Genomic DNA, 21,936 nt, shown 5'->3' with positions numbered 1-21,936 from the left:
GACACTCGGGTAATGTTAAGCAGACCGTACGGTGGATTTTCTTCAAAACTGTCGTTGGGTACTCCTGTACGGTATCTTTACTCGAAATCCGTCACTAAAACAAGACAAAATGTATAAATATCCACTGTAAAGCTACAATTTCTCTGATTTATCCATAGCGCAACAACTTTTATTTGACTGAAATCCCACACAAGTTCGCATTGCGGACCCATTTTTCAGAAGAAGCTATTTTCAAGCTTCGTTTATTAAAAGAGCGAATAATTTAGTGTAATCAGTGCTAGTTTGATAAAACTACTCGTGTGGCTTCATATCTTTTAATTATTATCATTTTAATGCTTTAACATTGTCAACAAGTAGCTTTATTTGCATGGTTATAAATTCTTACAACATTGCAAAAGCATGCAACTAACAATAAAACATTAAATCAAGAAACGACTTGTAGGACGTTTATCACAGTTCATCTTCTTCTTGATCTTTTTCTTTTATTACGTCTTCTTCTCTTGTTTGGTTTACCACCTGTGTCTATATATATATAAAAAGAATATTAATTGCGTTAAATGTAAATTTTATTAAAATTATATATCACGGAGTGACACAATCAAAGCTGTAGGAAGCAAGACAAGACTGAATTCTACTGAGTCAATAGGCCACGTTTGGTAAATCAATATTCTAACATGGCTCCGAGGCTTTCAGGACAAACTTCTATATTTAATGTTGTTTTCTTGGTATCTAAGTCTCTTTTAGGAATTGAGAGAGAAAAGAAACTTATGAAAATTACAATTTTGACCCGAAAGCCTCAGAGCCATGTTGGAATATTAATATATATCGCACGTGGCCCGTTGAAACGGAAAATAATTGTTTCCACGAGCATCTAAAACATTTTAAACAATAAAGGAAATCAGGAATGAGTGCAGAACTGTTATCTCAATGAAAACGTTTGCTTAGTTTTACTTTATTGACAATGTTTGGATTTTGTTACGTTGCGGCATCAATTTCCATCAAATTCATTCAGGTTTGAAAAGAGGTGGAATTTGCACGTCTAAGATATCCAAGCTTTTTGTGTCGGGTTCGCATTAATTTTATATATAAGGATAATATGAAAGCGTCAAATATTTTAAGAACAAATAGATACATTAACCAGTCAAGATGGACGGATAAAAGACAAAACAAAAACTAAAATGTTCTCAGATAATGATGGTGATCCTCTAAGTTATTGGCTAACATGGAGGCTTCCCGGTTAAAGGAGAAAAATAAGATTCCCTTTGAGTATATGTATTTCCTTTTACTACAAGTTTAAAAGATAAAAGATAAAAGCGAAATGCCCGAAACTTTAAAGCTCCTATTCAAACGTTTTAGGTGAATGGGCCTCTATAGCTTAAAGAGTTCCCCCTTAATTGAGATATTAGTCGTATTTTATTGAATAAATTTGATATACGTAAGAAATCTAATTATTGTAAGCATACCGAGGCTTTACAAACCAGAGCAGGGAACGTCATAATTGCATTCCTCCGATACAGGCGGCTTGACTGCGTTTTCACAAAAGACTTTTGGCACTGCGCTATATTGACCATCGCTGTTCAGCTTCTTGCAGCTCAGAGTGCGGATGATAATACCACCTTCACAGGTTTTAGAACACTGCCACAAAAATAATGAATAAAGCAACATTAATCAACGTTTTACAAGTAAAATAGTTATTTCGAAGAATTTCAGAGTTTTTTCCCAAACATATATGTGAGTCTTTTTACCTGAGGGATATTCTACCAATAATAATAATAATAATAATAATAATAATAATAATAATAAGAACTTCATTGAAATCTCCTCAGAAAACCTATTTGCAAATCTTCACACATTCCACTATCATAGACTAAAATTTTGATGAAAACAAAAGTAATAATAATAATAGTAATAATAATAATGATAATAGTAATAATAATTATAATAAAAATAATAATAAATTAATCGTCCTACTTGGAACTGCTCACATACTTAGGAGGACTCTCTCCATCAAGTAATCAAGCAAACTTATGACTGCGCTAAGCTCATGGACTGAACTCGACACCATAATTGAAAAGAGAAAAATTTAAGGATTTACCTCATCATCATCTTCATCATCATAATAATAATGATAATCTACAACGTACGCGATGGCTGTCTGGGTTGGAGATAATCAGGCGGAGTTATTCAGAGCATTAGAAAGAGAAAACTGCCGTATTGCCAGGATTATTTTCGTTTTACCATCGGACATGCCCTCGGAAGAGATCTTAGCAACAGCCAAGTAGAGCAACTCGGCACATCTATATAAGGTTTCTTTAACTGAACTTCTCTGTAAAGGATACTTTGGATTACTCGTACATGGTCTGGTTAAACAATTGATGAACCGCAACTGTAGATCTGCTTTGAATGAAGCACGTACTCGTATCGCCGAGTTTTTCTTCAAAATACATGCAAAATTCTATCTTTTGTACGGAGGGGCCGTCCTTTGGAATGCATTAGGACATTCTTAGTGATGGATCGGTCTTTTAATTGACTGCAGAAACATCAAGTAGCTTCAAGTCTTTAGCTGTGTTTGTATTTCAAGCTGTATACGTAGATGTACTGTAATGTTAGTTGCGTGAGTGTTAGTAGTGTAAGTTATGTAACTGACTGTATTGTATGCAAATAAAAGTTTATTATATATATAAAAAAATAAATAAAAAAAAGTAGCTTCAAGTCTTTTGTGAAAAGTCTTCACAAACGACTAATTACAGACTAATGGAAATTAAATGTTTTTAATCTTAACAAGTGTTGTCTAACTTCCTAGTTTAATGTAGATCTCAAAGGAAAAATATACGTCACCTTGTGGCCATTATCAAATGCAGACTAAAGTCGTTCAGTTCAGACATATACTAACTTAGGTGGTAATGGCGACAAGATGACACCGAAACATCATGTTATAGCGTTTATTTTTTCCTATAAGATGTTTTTTCCGTATCTTTTTTGATGTAGATTTTTCCTTTTTATTGTAAATCAAAACATTGAACTTTGATAATTGTTATTTGTTTTATTTAGCTGGTACGCGACCCCACAAGCTGAAACTTTTGCCATGTAATCGTGTCTTTATAAAGGTTGTATGTATGCATTACGTTGGTAATACAGACCCAGGCTTTAGATGTTACTCAAAGCTTTATTACTACAGTGTATGTATGTATGGGTTCTCCCTCCAAGTGCCCACCTACTAAGGGGCATGCATCTGTTAAGTGGAACCCTGTGGTATAAGTGCTTAGCATCCGGTCAATTCTAATTTTGGCTTTAGTAATGACACTTTTAGTAAAAATGACATTCCCAAACTGCACCCGAAATATTACTCACTCGACAGTATCGTTCTTTTGGCACCAAAAATACAGATTATTACCTGCATGCATACAAATTGAGAACACATAGACATAGACAGACAGAGAGAGATTATTTTACTTGGACACACACTTAGCTATGGTAACGGTGCGTCCCATACCCTTGATAAGTAGAGTCTACAAGACGCACCAGCTAGTTTACAGGTGCGCCGAGAAAAAAAAAATAACACAGAAAAATGTGCAATTGGGTGTAAATATTAAACTAAACTATCTTAGATTATATAACTACTATAAAATATTGAAGAATGTATATGTATAAGAACACGTCAAACAGACAACGGTTTTACCTCTCCCCATGGAGAAGGAACCCATTCAGCAGGACAGACTACTTTATAGCAAGCTCTCTGGAGCTCCTTTGGTCTTGGTTCCTTGCAGCTGCTTTCACTCACGGTTTTGTATTCTTCTGGGTCCTGACTCACTTTTTCTCTGCAGGACAGTTCACGCGTCACTACACCACGTCCGCATGTCTTTGAACAGGAGCTCCATCCAGTCAGGTGCCATCTGTTTCAGACATGGGGACATAGTTTAATTTGATGGAACTTATGCTTTCTTCGGGGCTTGGGAAACATCGAGTCACTCCTGTGGTCAGTATGCGAGTTAGGTTTTATTCTAATTCTCAAAGTTAGAGTGAGCATTTTATATATTCAAAGATTAACTAAACTTGTGTGCGAATTTCGAAAAAACGATGGTTGCGCTACGTCAGCGGGCGAGTGATACACTTAGCCGATTTGTTGACAAAGGTAAATTAAGCAAAGTAGCGAGTTTGTGAAGGTGAAGTTAAGTTGTGAATCGTTAGCCATTCGGCGGAGCACAGTTCATTGACAAACCTTGGAGTACAAGCTTGAGTATTACACGGCATCTCATCTTGTGGTTTGTCGGCACCTTTTTCACAGATCTTATCTGCAACTATTGATTGATCATCCTTTCGTTTGCACTTTACTTGTCGAGTTTTTTTTCCTGCGAATAAAACATCAATACAAAACACTTGTATGGTTTTAATTTGTAGTAGATTCCTGTAAGTTACTGGCCGATATTGGAATTAACATGTGAGCTCTTCAAAAACTCTCGCTTTTAATTATCTTGACGTTAAATAGTATCTCAAGTTATTTAGCTGCGTCCTTTTCTTATCGCAGAGCCAGTTCGTTCTTGGATACTTGATTAAGTTTTTTTCTGCAATTTTTTTTTAACTACTTCATTGCATAGTAAAATTGAACTGTACAAAAATATCTTTCGGAGTGACAACGCATATGAATAAAATGATTTGAGTTCGAGATAGCGGAGAGTTCAGGATAACTGACGAGTTCTAGAGAAAAGGACTTTAGAAAAAGTCCACTGTAGGTACCTGTGTCCGTGTCTATGTTTACCGGACTGTTAATACTGAATTGCAGCTACCATTGTGCATGTTTCTGAGTTTTGTGACGTGCGTGAAATGCAGGAACAAAACTGGCAACGGGCAAGGTGTCTGAATATATCTATTTTGGAATTAAAATATAGGTAGTCTCATAAATGCGTACGCATTGTGGACCAGATCTAGCCTTTACCTCCAGCGCAATCCTCAGAACACGTTGACCATCCTGTCTTCTCATCAATGATCCACTCAACGTCGCTTGAACTAATCACTGATTTCTTTCTTTTTAGGTAACTGCAAACAGCTCCATTGTTTATGCCCCTGTTATACACGAACTATAAAGATTGAAAAAGATGTAATATCTTTTGAGGAAACTCTGAACAGCATCCAGGTCCGCTATACTCACTCCATACCCTTGCAGTCCATAAGTGATCTTCAGCAGGACAATGGCTTGAATGAGATTATCAGTCAATATTCTTTTTGCTGAGCTTTTGATATGGTGTAAAATTAGACAAATTTTGATATAATCACATAGTTCAGAGCTGCTTAACGTCAATTGCAATCGATGTTGATGTAGCAGTGAAATATAGCTCATATGCTAACACCATCCATTAAATTAAACAAAAGATGGTTCTAGTTATGTTTCTTACCATGAATCTAAGGGGCTGGTTAGTTGGTCCAGGAATATACACAAATTCTTTGTTAGATTTTCTACCATAGGTGATTGTGCTACCAGCTGCATTGATCTTTGTAGCCCTAGGCGGTGTTATGAGGTAGGTTTTCTTGGCATCTTGTACACCTGACGGTAAATAAAAAGAAAAAGTGTGTTAGTGTTAAAATAAATGTACAGAAATATATAAACGAAGCACTGTGTGGCTGGGTAGCTAATTTTTACGACCACATACAAAATCTACTTCTCACCTATATTATTTTTATCAGCAGCCTTTTCGAACACCCATATATTTTTTGATCCCTTGGGAACCACACACATAAGGTCCGCGTTGTCAACTCCTGTGATTGTACCGAGCAAAATATAATTTAGTTGAAAATTTATGAACGTGAGCTACAACTTAGAAATTAAATGGTTCTGCGCGACAGAGTAAGGGAATAAGTTGGGAAATTCGAGCCCTCGTATCTAAAGCACCTTGTTAAGATATAAACAAGTATGACCAAACAAGTCGGTGTGTTTGGGGAGCAAGGATGACGCTGTGGTGAGGGCGTTCAGCCTCCCACCAACATGGCCCGGGTTCGATTCGATTTCGGCTCGGCGCCATATGTGGGTTTAGTTTGTTGTTGGTTTTCGCCTTGTCCCAAAGACTTTTCTTCGGTTTTCCACAAAGAAACAACAGCACGAAAACCAGCTAAGGCTGATGTGAATATCGTAATTTTACTTAATTTTACGTTTCTTACCTTTCTCACGCCAGTCATCAGTGTAGGTGAGCATCACCTTAGTGCATTTGGTGCTGTCTCCATTGCAAACTCCACAACGATCAAATGAAAAGCCAGATCCGATGTTGAAATCGCACCCGACAGGCTATAAGATAATATTAATGTCATCTAGATATTATCTGTAACTATTATGTCTGTGTTAAAAGTTTTAGTAAATTGATAATCAGGAGCCAATCAGACTAGTATCGAGCCACTATATACTTCGATGGAACGGGGTAAAATTTTAAAGGATAATGCTACCCCTAAAATAGGCTAATAAAACGGTAATAAAAACCACGCACCGAAGTTTCAGCTTCTAAAGTGCAGGTTTTCCTCGTGAAATTCTTCTCCAAATAAACCCAAAACCTGGGATCGTCGCCGCCATTTTAAACAGCACTCAGCAGCCAGGCCGCGTTTTCGTGACGTCTTTCCGTCCCGAAGGGATTTTGTCCCGATGGTTTCCGAGAAGCCTTTCAACTACCACTCTGGGCAGTGTCATTTTGAGCCACACGTGCCCCAAAACCCGAAAATGATAGCAGTGAAGATAGTGACGTGGATAATCGTTTGAAAAAAAATACATTTTGCTGATCTTGTGAAGGATGCCAAATCAGTTGCAGGTTTTTCTGCTTACCGCCAATTTCGAGTTGGACGGAATGACATCACATAAAGACAACCTGACTGCCAAGTACAGTTTCAGAATGGCGTCCTCCAAAGTCGAATTTTGGGCTTCTTTCGAGACAAATTTCTTCACGATAGCAGACTCTTAAGAGGCTGAAACTTCGGTGAGTGCAAAAACCCAATGTTTACTTGCTATACGCGTGGAGACAAAATAGAAGTTTTTTGAAGTGACTTTCTCCTTTAAATAATTACTCAGTAGACCTTTTCACGTTTCCTGACGCCATCTTGCTTGAGGGAAAAGTAGAGCAAAAATTGCAGTAAATTTATGGGAAAATTTAAAAGTTCGATGCCCAATAGTTCGAGGGTGATTGATGTTTTTTTAAAATTATTTAATGAGTTACAGGGAGCAGATACTCAACAGAAGATTTTGGTTGCCAAATGCGAAGAACATAGACCTGCTGTCAGGCGAGGAATTGTACTTTTAATTTTTCATACAAAAGTCTCTAGTTAGCTTGCGGTGGAGGATCATTGGGTGGAGGGAATATTATTAGTGAATTAGTTCTGCCATGCGCTTTCATTCATTCGTTTCAATTCGTTCGCTCGATCTTTCGTTCGTTCATTGTATGCCTAAAGTACTCCGTTAACAACCCGTTCTAAGTTTATTAGCCTGACGTCTAATTCACGGTTGTCTCCACTCCGCCGTCCCTCGTGTCTGTGATCAAACCATACTATATGCTAGGGATCCTAACATAGGTTCAAGCATGAAATGTGTTGCATCATACCATGCACTTTCCACCAATGCAAATGTCGTTACCCTCTTCCACACCGTGGAGACATTTTGTCCCGTCTTTTACTAAACCCTTAACATAAAGGAGATTTCCTCTTCGGCAAAACAATGTACAGGTATCTAAAATAAAAGTATTATTGCTTTACATTAGCAAGCCCTGAAAACTTTCACAGACAACATTAATTCTTTCTTACCTGATTATTATAAGGCTTTGAATCATGGATCAATCTGACATTTTGCTAATCACGCCGGGACTATATCTTTACACACAAGCTTAAATAGCAATTACAGCCAACAATACGGAAAACAAGAAATAACATCAAAATTGCCACTTGGTGGTACGGTGCAAACTCATGCGAAAGTTAAGGGTTGATAAAATTACCTCCTTAAATTTTCGTTGCTACAAGCAGAGTTCTTGGAAACCTAATACCAACATAAAGCTTCCATATTAATCTAGAGGATCTAGTGAATTGGTAGCAGTGATGTGATGTGATGTGACGTGACGTGACGTGATGTGACGTGACGTGACGTGATGCGATGCGATGTGATGTGATGTGATGTGACGTGATGTGATGTGATGTGATGTCAGGATGCCCACCATGTAGGATTTTATTATTCTTAATGACGCGATAATCGATAAAAATGTTAAAGAGTTGCAATGAAAAAAACTTGAGCTTTAGGTAAACTCGTAGGTAAACATATACAGTTTTCGCAATGTTGAAAATATTCCTGGGGAATTAATGAATAAGCACCAAGAGATTTAAGCGTTATTAGATAGAGCTAAATAGGTAAAATAGCCTCACCTATCCAGTTATTAATTCTTGTGATAATATCCTTAAACTTAGTTCATTTCGACACCAAAACTACCCGAAAAAACCCCCACATAATTTGGCTTTTAAATCCGAACTGATAAATTGATGTTTTTTTTTTTCTAAATATATTTACCTTTTCCTCCCCTGTAGTATACAACAAAATCTGCACTAAATTTCTTGCACTGAAGATCTCGGTATTTTGTGGAGCCAGCTGGACAAGGCTGTTGAAAAAAACGAGTCCAACAATAATTTATGAGGCATCTCATCGATTTACGTGTGCTGAGTAAAACTTAATTAAACTTAAACGAGTTTAAAAAGCTAAATATTTAGTTCAAGGAGCGTGTTATTAAGAGTGGATGTCGTGGGGAAAAAGGAAAGACAATTCGTAGAATAATCAAGTCATTTAGTATCAATCACACAATCATAGTTAATAAAGGGGAATGGTTATAAAACCCGACAAAGTTCTTAGTTGTATGTTTTTGTTCGCTGTTTTTGGCCTTGACCGTGTACAAAACACAATAGTTGTTTACTCCGTACTGAGGAACTAACCAATAGGAACGTTTTGGTGACGTAATTCATGCATAGTGTATGAGCGCAAACAAAAAATTGTGCACGGTCGTGGACCTTCCAACATAAATCTTGAAATATTTGTTTGCTCATTTGATGTTTGCCAGGCGTCATAACCAGTTCCCTCTATTAATTATGACACATGCAATGTAGTATATAATGTCATAAAAAGCTATCTCTTCCACTTCATATTTTCTGGCATGTTATGTTAAAGCGGCAAACCAGTGTTAAGCTATGTTATGTTCGGCCAAATATGTACAACTTGTTTCCAGAATTGTATTGCGTAACACTTTGGCTGAGATGACCGATGTGCATATTTGAGTTCTTTACGAAAAACATCCTCTTTTTTATTTCGCATCGGGTGCCGTAAAAAAAGAAAAATAATGTTTGACAAAAATAATAAGTAGCAGCAGGTTTGTTTGTATCTTTATATTTGTGAGTGTGTGTGTAAGTGTGTTACCAACCGATAACTATATAAATAATCTATGTAACTTAATGTCCGCCCATTCTTTTTAGCCCTTATGGTTATTTTGGGCAGGCAGTACTCTATACTAATTTAATGTTCATTGTAATTATTTTATAAATTGTGAGTACAAATAAATGGTTGTTGTTGTTGTTGTTGTTGGTTTTCTTGATTCACCTACCAACGTTGGTAGAACTTTATAGAGATGACTATAACGGTTGTTTCTGTGTCAAATTTATCAGTATCTAAGTAATTCCTATCAACTATTTGGCTTAGATTTATCGATACTTGCCGACAGACAGTCTCATGAATAGATCAATTAATTAATTGATTTCATATCTTTGGTATTTAAATCATTGATTGAAAGAAAAAACTGAAATTGGTGAGGTATTGTCACCCTTTTTTCGCAGATCCTAGTAAATCCTTGTGACTTTCCTCTACAATTTTCTCCTCCACTTTGGGGTCTTAAAGAAACAAAAGAGAATTATTATTAGCGTAAGTAGCTCTCAAGTTATTCGAGTGTTTCTATAGCTGGATATAAGTGTTTCCATCTATGTTCTACTTTTAACGACTTCAAAATTGACAAGAAATCCTAAGACCAAAAAGACTAATAAGTCCAATAAAATTGAATGAGCTAACTGCATAATTGTGTCACCTGATGCAGAAAACTGGTATTCTTTCCAAGTTAATGGTCGCAGATTCTACGACCGTTCAATTGACCCAGATGAATGCCAGCATTTATAAGAAATGATTAAAACACAATTTCGAAATGGTTTTACTTTTATGCTCAGAGCAGTGCTTCACTACAACCCGCTAATAAAAATAGCCCAAGCGAACTAACAATGAAATAATCGAAACATAGAGTTTAAAGGCGGGGCGGGGGAAAGGAGGAAGGGTTTTATATCACTTTTCGATGGCTGGAACCTGGATATAATAATTTACTTTTTAGGATAGGGGTATAATGGTGTCCCATTCGAGAGAATTGTGATGGATCACGTGATTACAAAATAGCCTTCATCGTTTAAGGACGTGCATTGTAGCTGTTTTCAGATATACCGTGGATTTGTACAAGTTCTTGTTCTCCACTGTATTCCACCTCCACATGTTCTTGAACAAGCAGTGTAGGAACCCCATTTACTCCATCCTCCATTTATTATCTGGGACCCGTCGTCAACACACTCACCGCTTATGCACCACTGTAAAAGAAACGTGACTGTGTTAGACCTTGCCGCGGCCATGTATCTCCTTAGTAGACAGTGAACTCTTTGTAAGACGAATATTCCTAAGCCTTTTTCTAGCTGTCCTAGTAAGTTCAGTCATGACAGATCAGGTAAGATCTGACAAGCCACCTGTTTCCTCTTTAGCTTAGGAGGTGTCCGCCCTGATCGACCTTATGTCAAGCACAAAGTCAATGCCAAGCAGACTGCTGACTGGAGGATGCACACAAATTTTTAAGACAAACATTACCGTGATCTCTGAGAATTTAAAGCTGCCTGTACACGAGAACTTGGTAATTTTCCACCATGGCAATCATTCAGACATAGTTGTAAATTGAAAACTGTAGGTATTTCTGTTGTCTTTGTTGTTGGGGAGTTAACTGATGGCGGACGTTAATTATAAATGTTTAAAGCATTTAAAGAGTCTCACGTGTCTTGTTGCACAATACGTTCCATCAAGAGGACGAGCAACTTTGCTATAGCACGAATATCCGTTGGCTGTACAGAACAACGCCCCACAGTCAGACTGAAAATAAAAAGACAAGGAAGACATAAATAAATAAAAGAATAGCAAGAATTGACTTGTAGAGCGGTGGCCTCATGGTTAGTGCACTCGACACCAGATCGAGCGGTCCGGGTTCTAGCCCTGGCCGGGGACATTGTGTTTCTGAGCAAGACACTTTACTCTCGCAGTAATTCGCCGTTACAAAGAGGTAACGGCGAATTTAATGATGAGGAGTAAACCCTGCAATGGACTAGCATTCCATCTAGGGGAGAGTAGATATACTCCAAGTCACTTCATGCTAAGGAAACCGGGATAATCTCGGGCGTGATGGGCCACTTGGCTCGTATGTAGACTTTACTTAAAGGTGAACCCCAGTAACTCGAACTCTGGAGGGAAACGAAAAACAGTTCGAGTTGGCGGGGGTTCGAGTTATCGGGGTCAATTGAATATCCAACTTGCCATGCTAATAATTGATAGTTTGCTGATTTTTCAGCACTTCGGTATACCGTGACAGCTAAAGGCACTGCATCCAGTATGACTCATAACATCGGGAAATGACTGTCATATATGTGAGCGGTCGGTTGCACTGATTAACATCAAATTGCTGTGGTGTTAGTTTTGAGTGTTTTTACCGGCTACAGGACAACAAAAGCTAATGGAATGACATCCCTGGTGAGTTACATGAACCAGAATTCGACTTATTGGGTTAAATTTTTATCAAGGGAAACGAAATTTAGTTCGAGTTAGCGGGGAATTCGAGTTATCCGAGTTAGAGCTAACCGAGCAAAAACGACTGAAAAGTGGGGTCAAATCTAAGGAAAATAGGACTTGGTTCGAGTTAGCTAGCGGGGAATTCGAGTTATCCGAGTTAGAGTTATCGGGATTCTACTGTATTTGTTTTTATACTCTTGAACTACTGAAAACCAAGCTGTAATAAAATTCGTAACCTTGTTACTTCAAAGCTCTTCCTGATGCGATATAAACCCAATTATATTTTGTTTTTGTTACCTGCTTATGTATACAATGCCGGTTTCCCTTTCCATATTGCTGTTTACACTGTTCATCTGCCGTGATAAATCTTCCTGGGAGATCTTTCTTAAAGACCTTCATATAAGAAGGTCTGCGCTTAAGCTGTACCTCGTCAAAACAACTGGATGCACCGCTTCTAGCAAATTAAATGGAAACAGAGGATCAAATCAAATGATCAGATTTAAACAAAGGACGATTGAATAAAATTGTATATTTTTTCTCTGTTACTAGTTTTAATTAGTAAGAGGGAGCTATGACTTCGAGGCACATTCCTGTTTGCTATCCGGTAATACTTGTAATACCGGAAAGTTATGCTTTTTGTCAGACATTTAGCGCACCAGCGATCACAACAGACCCTGGCTTCGAATTTTTGTCTTTTACGTACTTTATTTTTTTCCCAAATTCCCCAAAGTTCCTGTGTGCACGTGATGAGAAATTGAAAGTTGTTTGTATTTATTATTCATACTATTTTTCTTTCTTTGAGATTTTTTTCTTTTTTTCATTCTTTTAATCACTGTATTGAATCCGATTTCTGAGCATGTATTACAATTCACACCTCCTAGCATCAAATAATATTATATTGCTTGTTAAATTAACGAAAAACAGTCGACAGCATTTTAGTTACCTTAACAGAACTTCAATCCTCTGCCTAGAGCAAGGAGACCACGTTCCCGCCCTTTTTCCACCAGGTACGGATGTAGACATGATATATTGATAATTTGGACAGTTCGCTGAGCCCCCATCATGGTTCAAGCCAAGCCTTACGAGTAAAAACAAAGCATATAACTAAGACCAGGATTGAATCACATGTGGCACTTCAAAATCACAACGTAAATGTCCTCTAATCGCAGAAATTTGTCTGACTGATTTTCCAAAAACATACCCGTATAGAACCCCTTCATTCATGTAACCTGATATTTTTTGTTGAATTTTTTCTGCTTCCTTAACGCAGTAGTTTGTAAAGCTTATCTAGCCTGAAATGTAGAGAACTGCTTGTTGCATGGTTCATTTATTTAAGACTTCCCGGGAACATCATAAAGTCCAGTGAAGGTACAAGTCTAACGATTTGGTGGTTAGCGGCGTCCATTGTCGTACATGAAACGGCCCTGAGATTTAACGGGTCGCCGTTTATCCCCTTAATTAAGCAATTTGCAATGTGGCGATAATGCTGTGCTTGCTTTGGACAGCAAAGAGCTGCCACACCAATTACGGCTTAGACGTCAAACTGAAAAGATATTTCTAGCTGCTGTTGGCGATATTTGGCCTGAACTTTGATCTGGCCCAAGACCTCGAAAAAAAAAATGTTGTAGTGATGGAAAGGGTACTCGATGAAACCAAATACATTCGGGTCATTGTTATTTACGAGGAAAACATTTCCACGAACAGAGTCAAGTCAGAATCATCGAGCGCTGATGTGAGTAATATTTCATTGTTTTATCAATTTTAGACGTTTTCAGAATAGCTAACAATCAGAGCTGTCTGTGATTCGCTAGCGCGGAGGGAATTCAATGTGTGGTTTTCCGGTCGATGATTGACGCCGAAAACATGTGGAGTTTTCGGTTGTTCAGATTTATGGCCCAGTTTGCTTGAAGTTTAATCTTGAAGTTTAGTCAGTTCTCGATGTCCGGGAAGCTCTTGTTCAGTCCATTTAGGACAATGCAGACCTATAGATCAGCTATCCGCAAGGACTTTGATAAGTGTACGTTTGTTTTGATTTAGACCTCCATTTCATGTTGAAAACACGCTCATGAACACATATGAACTCTGTTAAGTGACCAAGTTTCTCTTCATGAGTTCTCGTAGTTCAGTGGATAGAGCGCCCGCCCGGTGTTCGTGAGATCATCGGTTCGATTCCTTTCGGGAGTCAGATTTTTTCTTTGTCCCAAGCTCGTGTCTTGTTGATCAATTCACCTTTCACACTCTTAATTAAATTGTACAGAAAAAAACGTGAATTTAGTCTTTCTGGCCTCGAAAGGCATACAGGACAGTTATTTCCTTTTATTTGAGACCTGCGTGTCGAAAGCTAGCTCTAAGACAGAATTGTATCAAGATTATCAGTGACATGTCAAATTCTGTGGCTATGTTTTTGAGAATACAGATAGATATAATCGGCTACTAATGAAAGTTTCCCAGGCTTTCTAATTACAGGGACAAGGAACTTAATCATTAGCTTAAATGGCGCAAGGACTATTTTTGGGATTAATTTGAGGTGACAAGGTAACTTTCTACTTAAATAAAACGAACTTAAGTGACACATAAATTCAGGAAGCAATACAATTAAATTAAAGGGATCAAAGGAGCATTTATCCTCCCTGGAAGGCATCTAGAAAAATCAAGAAATAAACCATGAAAGTTCTCTATTGCCTTATAAGGCAAAGGTATACAAAGGAGTAAAAATGTTAGAGTTATTAAAGTTATTATCCCAACTTATGCTCTTTTGGGAACAGCTGGAGTGTTAAATTAGGAGTTTAATGAAACATGATACAGATTGTCTCGATATATATGTCAGTATCAACTTCTAGCTCTGCACATTCACAAAGACCTCACACTGTTATTCCCGTTTACAGTGCTTTAACTCACGTGTGTCCAGTTTCATGAGCGAGAATAAAAGCAGTTCCGAATCCCATGCCATCAGCATTGACCGCGAAGCTCATTTTGTTTTTGTGACATATTGTATTATAATCTGCCAAGCCTGAAATTAAAAGAAGAAAATTAAGAAAATAAACATACGATTGTTGTGTTCAGGTAGGGGAAGGCCCTGCTAAGAAACTTAAATAATCTTCTAAAACATTTTCAGCTTTAGCAGAAGCTAAAATAATTACCTCCAATGCTTCCCCTGTAAGAAAAAATAAAAGACGAAATTAGCACAAAACACACGTTACAACAACAACAAACTTTATTACCCCTTAGACTGACAGAAATATTTTTACAAGGTTGTATATTTAAAATAAAGTTATGGGCCTGGCTACCTGAAATAACTAGAGAGTTAACAGGGCAGGCAGCCAGGTCTACAGATTTATTACTTACAGGCAAGGAGCAGTGAAAAGGCACCAAAGAAACATTTTGCAAATAATCAGAGAACTAACAGCAAGACAGTGAAAAAATGAAGGTAAAAGCTGTCAAACACAAACCTGTTGGGGGAGGGGGGGGGGAGGGAAGGGGTGGGGAAGAGAAAGTCCCATATTCAGCAATAATTCAAACATTTCAAAGTGCTTAAGAGGTTTACTACACCTTATGTTTGATTAGGAAATACATATATTTACATATGCAGAACTTCAGATCTTCACAGTCTTAGAAGAAGGAAGCGACTAGGCTCGATAGATTGTGGTCGTAAAAGTAGTGCTCGTATATTTCTAAAATTATGCTAATGACTATGCTAGCTTTTGTAAATTATGCTCATTATAGCAAAAAATGCAGAAAATATGCTATTACTTTTTACTTTAAATTTGGTAAGAATAACTATGCAACAAATAAGAAACTGGCAAACACATGTACCTCACTGTATGCACTCGCTGCCGCGGACGAAATTTTGGAAAATCGTTGAAAATTATGCTCGTATTGACGAATAATGCCAAAGATTATGCCAGCACAACCTATGGGAGCCTAGAAGCCACCTGGGTAATAGCAGTTAATTAACATATATCTTACCGGGAAATTAATGCTATGACGTCAGGGTGATTGGGATTTGAATCTGATGTTGGAATATTGACACTTTTTGCCCAGTTCCTAAGAGCTGAAAGCTTTGTTGGGTTCCCAGAATTCTGATTATAGTCAAGCTGGGAATAAAAAGCGAATTGTAAACCAGGTGTTTGGGAGGTCAGAATTGTTCTTGTTTCTGAACACTGATCCAAATCCAAACTAGTGATGAATTGTACTACTGAACGTGAAATCGTCACCGCACACAAAAACAAAATGAATTCAGCTATATAATAATGGTCTTTATTAAGAACTAAGATTCAAAACATCCCTTTGAACTGTTACAATAAAAAAGGCTTAACAGAAAGTAAAAATACACACAATGGGCAATTAAAATGAAGAGGGCAATTAAATAAAGTTATTTTAAACGATCTGTCCTAACGCGTGGTAGAACGTGGCCTGTATCAATCAATTTGGAGAGCGCAGGTGGTAGGCAACAGGTTATACAATGGCCCTGTAGGGCTTTCACTATTTTATTCCGTAGGCGTTTGTCGCTAGTATAAATTATGATGAGCCATGTTTGAGTCTCCTTTAAAGCTTATCGAAATTCTATTTGATTATTTCTGTCAGAACCTAACAGAACATCTCGGGTTTACGTGGCCTAGCCCATTTAACGCTAAAAAAAAAAAAGAATTTCAAAAGTAATACAAAACCAAACAAGCCTGTCCTAACACGGACCTGAAGGTATTGATTTAAATTCTAGCAGTTAGGAGTTATATTGAGATGAGAGGTTCAACAATAAAAGAAATACGGAGGACGTTAGTAACATACAACAAGTTACACTGCCCTAGATATGTTTCCACCATTTATGTCTTATTTTTGTTTCTGGAGCAACTAAAATTTCGACTTACTCCATCTTTGACAAGCTTAACCTGCACAACTGAGATGGTGATTTTCTTCTTGCCGATAGAATCATGATGATACATAGCGTTCACCTGCAACACAAGATTAGCGTGATTACTCATCATTGTACAGCACTGTGAAGGCTCTGATATCATATTTGTTTACACCCAATAAGAAGGATTGTGCTAAAATCTGTAACCGATTTTACTATTAGATTATGAGCTCAAGATTTCTATCGCGTAATCACCTCTCGATATAAATCTACTAGCGTTCTATCCCGAATGCCGTTCTCTGATTGGCTACGCTACTCAGTATCTATTCTGTGGTAGACATCACGTAGCCAAGCAGTGTCAGCTTGTTAACAAACTGGCAGACACTTCTTTGTGATTTTGAAGTATCTGTAAAGAGCATTTAGATAAAGTTTTGAACGAGACTAGTAGATTTATACTAAAACAATACGATTATCCCCTTTCGATTTCTATTCTTGATAGTTTACTTTGGCTGCGCCCTCGTCAACTTTTGCGATCTCATGACCTAATTGTTGAATAGAAAAATGGAGGGGCGTTGACGAGGGGTGGGGGGGGGGGGGGGACGGCGGGGACGGTGGGATTATGGATTAAGCGTGGTTATCGATGTGATAAAGCCGACCCGATTTCACTTCCCGGGGAATGATACGATATCACTTTCCCGATTGCGTTGTCTTATTACTTACACCCCACGGGGTTGTCTTATTTTAGATGCCACCAGCGTTGACGTGAGCACTCACTTTGCAGTTTTCTGCATATCATGGCATCTTTGGTGAGACTTTGATCAATTTCTAAACTAAAACGATATACTGTGCAAAAACAAACAAACAAACAAACAAACAAACAAATCAAGACTTGGGGCTCGAGAGAACTTATGAGTGTTAACAGAAACTCACTCTATTTTTGACAACGTGGTTGAAATTTTTTGAACCATCATTTAACCTGCCGCAGGAACCGAAAGATATCTGAAGATCAAAAAACTAGGCATGTTTTATTACTCAGCCAGATGGCAAAATGTAGATCGTTTTATCTTTGTTTATTGTGACGCTGACAAAATTGGAAAACATTTTGCTCTGTTGGAGGTGGTGTGTTTTTTTTTTCAGCTTCTTGTTAACAGCCCGGCTTCAGTAACCAGCGATGAGGCTATTTTTTTTTTTTTCGGCTTCTAATGTTCAAATGGTGGATAGCGTTATCCTCCGGATAACACACCATCTCGTGGTCAGCGCAGTATGTTTTGTCAACAGCAATCCAACAGGACGGCGATTGACATAAACTTACCAAGTTTGCGAGCATGAGCAAGTGTGTCGCGGTATCGTCACCGTGGTGGAGTATTGTGTCTTTGTCAGCAACTAGAGTAATCTCCATAAACTTATGACTATTATCGTCATCATCATCGTCATTTTGTTTGATTGTTTTCTCAGATGGTAAACCTATTAATGAAGACATTGAAGGATGTTGTTAGGTGTGATTTACTGCTACTGGAAGGCAAAGGTATGGTGTTTGTGGTGTACAGATATATCTTGTTAACCAAGCGCGAGGACCGCACTAGGAGAAAATCGGCCCGAGGTCTTGACAGTACTTTTTGTTGGAGAGTTGGAAGAAAAACAAAAGGAATCTTTCATGTGGACGCAAGTTCTTTCAGAAACGTAAGCCATAAAACTACCAGAAAATAATTCAATAGTAATCGCGCGGGTCATTCGGGACAGTGCCTGCCCGGTCCATACTTAGAGAATATTGGACCGGAATTTGAACAACTGATCTTATTGGTTGATCTTAGTTATTGGCCCTCTTATCTAACAAAGTCTTGTAATAAACAAAGGCTCTATCCTTTCGCTAGTCATATCAATCGGAACATTATTGATTCTGATTGGCTCGCCTCGCTTGGCTCGGTAAGTGGAGCGCGATCACAGCAGTACCCAGTTACAGCTGCTCATTCGCAACGTTTTAGTAGCTGACTGCTTGTAACTGGACACGTACATGTATGTCCTTTGGTAGTCAGTTAAGTACACTTCAATGATTTAAAAGGATTTATTTCATCATCCCTTCACCTCAATGTGGCTTCTTTCGTTTTGGTACCTTAGACCTCGACACCATGTTAGAATTTTCAAAATCCGATCTATCCTGAACTTTAACCCAGCCTTTATAAAAGTCACTTGTTTTTCATTTCAATACCTTCATATTGGTTTCCTGTGTTCTCGCCAACTGAACGTCTGTATATTAAGTGGTTGTTTACTTTAGCATTGCTGTCAGATACAAGATGGCTGGCGAGTGGCTGAAGGAAGAGCGTCTGGTCCATCAGTTGAATCATCCCCATCTGAAGGGACAAAAATAACACGTCCGTCATCAACAATACAAAAACAATCCTTTATTTGAACACGTCACGTCGAAGAGCTATAAAAGCTCGTTCAAAATTCGTACGTGTATTCCTAAAATACAAAGATTTACGTCATTTACAAGTTATAAAATCTGAAACATTAAAAATTTACTTGTCTTCTTGTCCAAGTGATCAATGATTACTTGGATACGAAGACATACCCTTCTTAGTCGCCTAACTTGGTGTTGATCATCCCTAGTTGTAAAACTCCACGTTTTATTTCTTGCCCTTTTCGAATCTTTCGCCTAAGAGTTCACAGGGACTTATCATTTTAGGCTCAATATGCGTTTTTCTACGCACCACGTCTACGCTCACCTCAAAATTCTCTGAACAAGTTTACAACAAGCTTTCTTCGTGAACTAACTAGCAGCAAACAGTAAAGACAAAAATTCTTGTTCAAAAAAAGTATCACGTGCACGAGAATTCTTTTCGAGTGGAGTTTACTTGAACGTGTTCGAATTCACGTGCACGTGCTATCACGCGCTCTTAACAGTTTCGGTCAGCACGCTTACAAAAATACACAAAAGGGCACGTCAATATTTTTGGTCTACTGGTCTAATTCGGTGGGTTCCGAGGGTGAAAAGTTGTGAAAACTTAGTTTGAATATAACTATATGGCGCCTGTTTCACGGAAAATCTTATTTTATCCGGGACTCACCAGTCCGTTTTTATTACCAACGGCAACCGAAGACCCAGGTTGCGAATTCACGTGACCATTGAAGAAGGTATTGTGCGGTGGATCCTCGCTAGTAACTGTTCCATTCTCGTGTCGCTCAACAGTCAGCCATGGTGACATGAGTTCTTCGTTCTTAGTAAGGTTTAGATGCAGTGACATACCAAAAGCTTTGACATTATAGTACCAGACATGTGGTTCTTCTGCGTGTCTTTTCTGCCTCGCGTGAATGTTAAGATTGTGCGAAAGAAACCTGTTGGCTTTGTCAACTTGAATGGGAGAAATGACTTCGTATTCTGGTACTGTGTGAAAAAACGTCACGCATATAAATGACACTGTCTTACACTAAGCCACGCCGTGCTACACTACACAGCACTGCACGATGAGCACTGCTTGAAGTCACATTATAGTTACCTTCCTCAGGTGAGCTTGCACCGAAGTATTGTTCAAGTTCATGCCTTTTCATGCGTAGATGAATGTTGTCCTACGAGGAAAGGAAATGTAATTGCTTCCAACAAGTTCCACACGTTTTAACTCATGTATACATAATTTGGAGGAAAAGAGAAGACATATAAAACAAGCCATCTGATTCTGAGTTTCTCGAGCATGTATTTGAATTCTCATACAAAATAGTCGAAAATCAAGTCTGAAAGACCGTTTAATCTAAAGAAAAAAAGAAAGTATCTTGTCCATACCCGTTTGAATTGAGCAGCCACACCCTGGTTGTCCTCTGCCCCTGACCTCACATAAGTTCCTGTGACTCAAACATAAATATATTACTAGATAGTTGTATAGGACTGGATTTAAATAACTAACTTAAGTATTGAAACTAATTCATCTGACGCATTATACTGTTCTTCGGTGACTGTAATTTCCCCATGCTTATCTTTAAATTGAATTTTACAATCCGACTAAAACTTCTTGGACTGTATGTTTCTAAAAGTATACGGTTTCCACAAAATTATTAAGGGCCTTATTACTGTCCCAACAGTTATTTGTTAGGTGTTCTTGATTTGTTTCTAACTGTGCGCAAAACAGAAAGGATTTTGACGTATGTCCGAACAACTAACATGTGCTACAACCATAGAGGTCTCAAAACTCAATTCACTGCAGTCTCCATTGGCGTAAGGGAATGATTGTTCATGCCTCGTTATTCGTTTTGGCAAGGATCAGAAAATAAAAGCTTACCATCACAAATCGTGAGACAAATCAATAGACAGAGGCTGGTCAAAAAATTCATGGTCCAGTTTCCAAGGCAAGTTCGCTGCAAACAAACGAAAAACATCTCCATTAATACACATGCATATATCTTGCTTTTCATGGGGTTTTTGTTGCGGGTTGTTGTTTTCGTTCCAGCAAAAAACAACAACAACAGCTCTAACAAATGTACGAACAAACAATCAAACAAACAAGGAAATAATGGAGGGAGGAAGGAAGGAACAACGAAGGCACACAGGGGGGACAGGAGAGGTAAGTAGTAAGGGGGGAAGGGGGAGAGATGGACGAATCATTGAGTGATCTTTGGCCTTAGATTTACGTTTTCCTACAACATCGGCAAAAAAATTCATAATTAGGTAGTACTAGTAGTACAGTGGAACCCCGTTGATATGGACAACAAAGGGGCATGATAAAATGTCCTCATTATCCGGGTGTCCGTATTAAGCGGGCTAATTTAAGAGAAAATATATGAGCTTTTAAGTTGTCGGGACAAAGAAAACTGCCCGTTTTAAGTGGGTGTCCGTATTAAGCAGGTGTGCGTAGGGCGGGGCTTCACTGAACCTGGGAAAAAGAAATGCTTGTAATTTTCTCAGTAAACTGTAAATTTTCGCTCTCCTGATTGAAACCATCACGTTAACAAGGACTCATTAAAATAAGTGACTATTTGAAGTTTGAAATATAAAGCAATCTCCCTCTGAGGTCTCTCAATGTCAAATGTGATGACGAATTTAACTCTGGAATAATCCAGGTAATAAGCAGCAATATGTTAATGAAGTTTGGCAAATTGCCTGAAACCACGTGATCTCAATAAGAACGACCCACATATTTTCCGTTCGGTTTGTACGCACCTTTTGTAACCACGGATTAACTGCACATTGATTGCGTGTCTACAGTGCATCTCTTCTTGTGGTTTCCATTAAAACGATACACTAGGCCTTCTT

General features: G+C 38.1%; 1 protein-coding gene across 1 annotated transcript; it reads right to left on the bottom strand.

The window, feature by feature from the left end:
* Positions 1-308: 308 nt before the first annotated feature.
* Positions 309-21,722, bottom strand: LOC145492763 (A disintegrin and metalloproteinase with thrombospondin motifs 6-like). The gene is made up of 25 exons (XM_081472150.1): positions 20,966-21,722; positions 20,473-20,531; positions 20,192-20,261; positions 19,763-20,079; positions 18,904-19,045; positions 18,010-18,161; positions 16,714-16,797; positions 15,815-15,942; positions 14,989-15,002; positions 14,747-14,864; positions 12,792-12,926; positions 12,146-12,302; positions 11,063-11,158; positions 10,472-10,611; positions 9,813-9,879; positions 8,519-8,606; positions 7,569-7,693; positions 6,151-6,274; positions 5,662-5,751; positions 5,391-5,539; positions 4,934-5,075; positions 4,220-4,349; positions 3,680-3,893; positions 1,479-1,635; positions 309-522 (listed from the first exon to the last, which is right to left on the bottom strand). The coding sequence occupies exons 1-25, from the start codon at positions 21,096-21,098 to the stop codon at positions 458-460; spliced, it is 3,096 nt and encodes a 1,031-aa protein (XP_081328276.1). The 5' UTR covers positions 21,099-21,722; the 3' UTR covers positions 309-457.
* Positions 21,723-21,936: the final 214 nt, after the last annotated feature.

Source organism: Orbicella franksi, chromosome 7 (assembly GCF_964199315.1).
Source record: "Orbicella franksi chromosome 7, jaOrbFran1.1, whole genome shotgun sequence".
Classification (NCBI taxonomy): Eukaryota; Metazoa; Cnidaria; class Anthozoa; order Scleractinia; family Merulinidae; genus Orbicella; species Orbicella franksi.
This window is presented reverse-complemented; position numbering and strand designations above follow the sequence as displayed.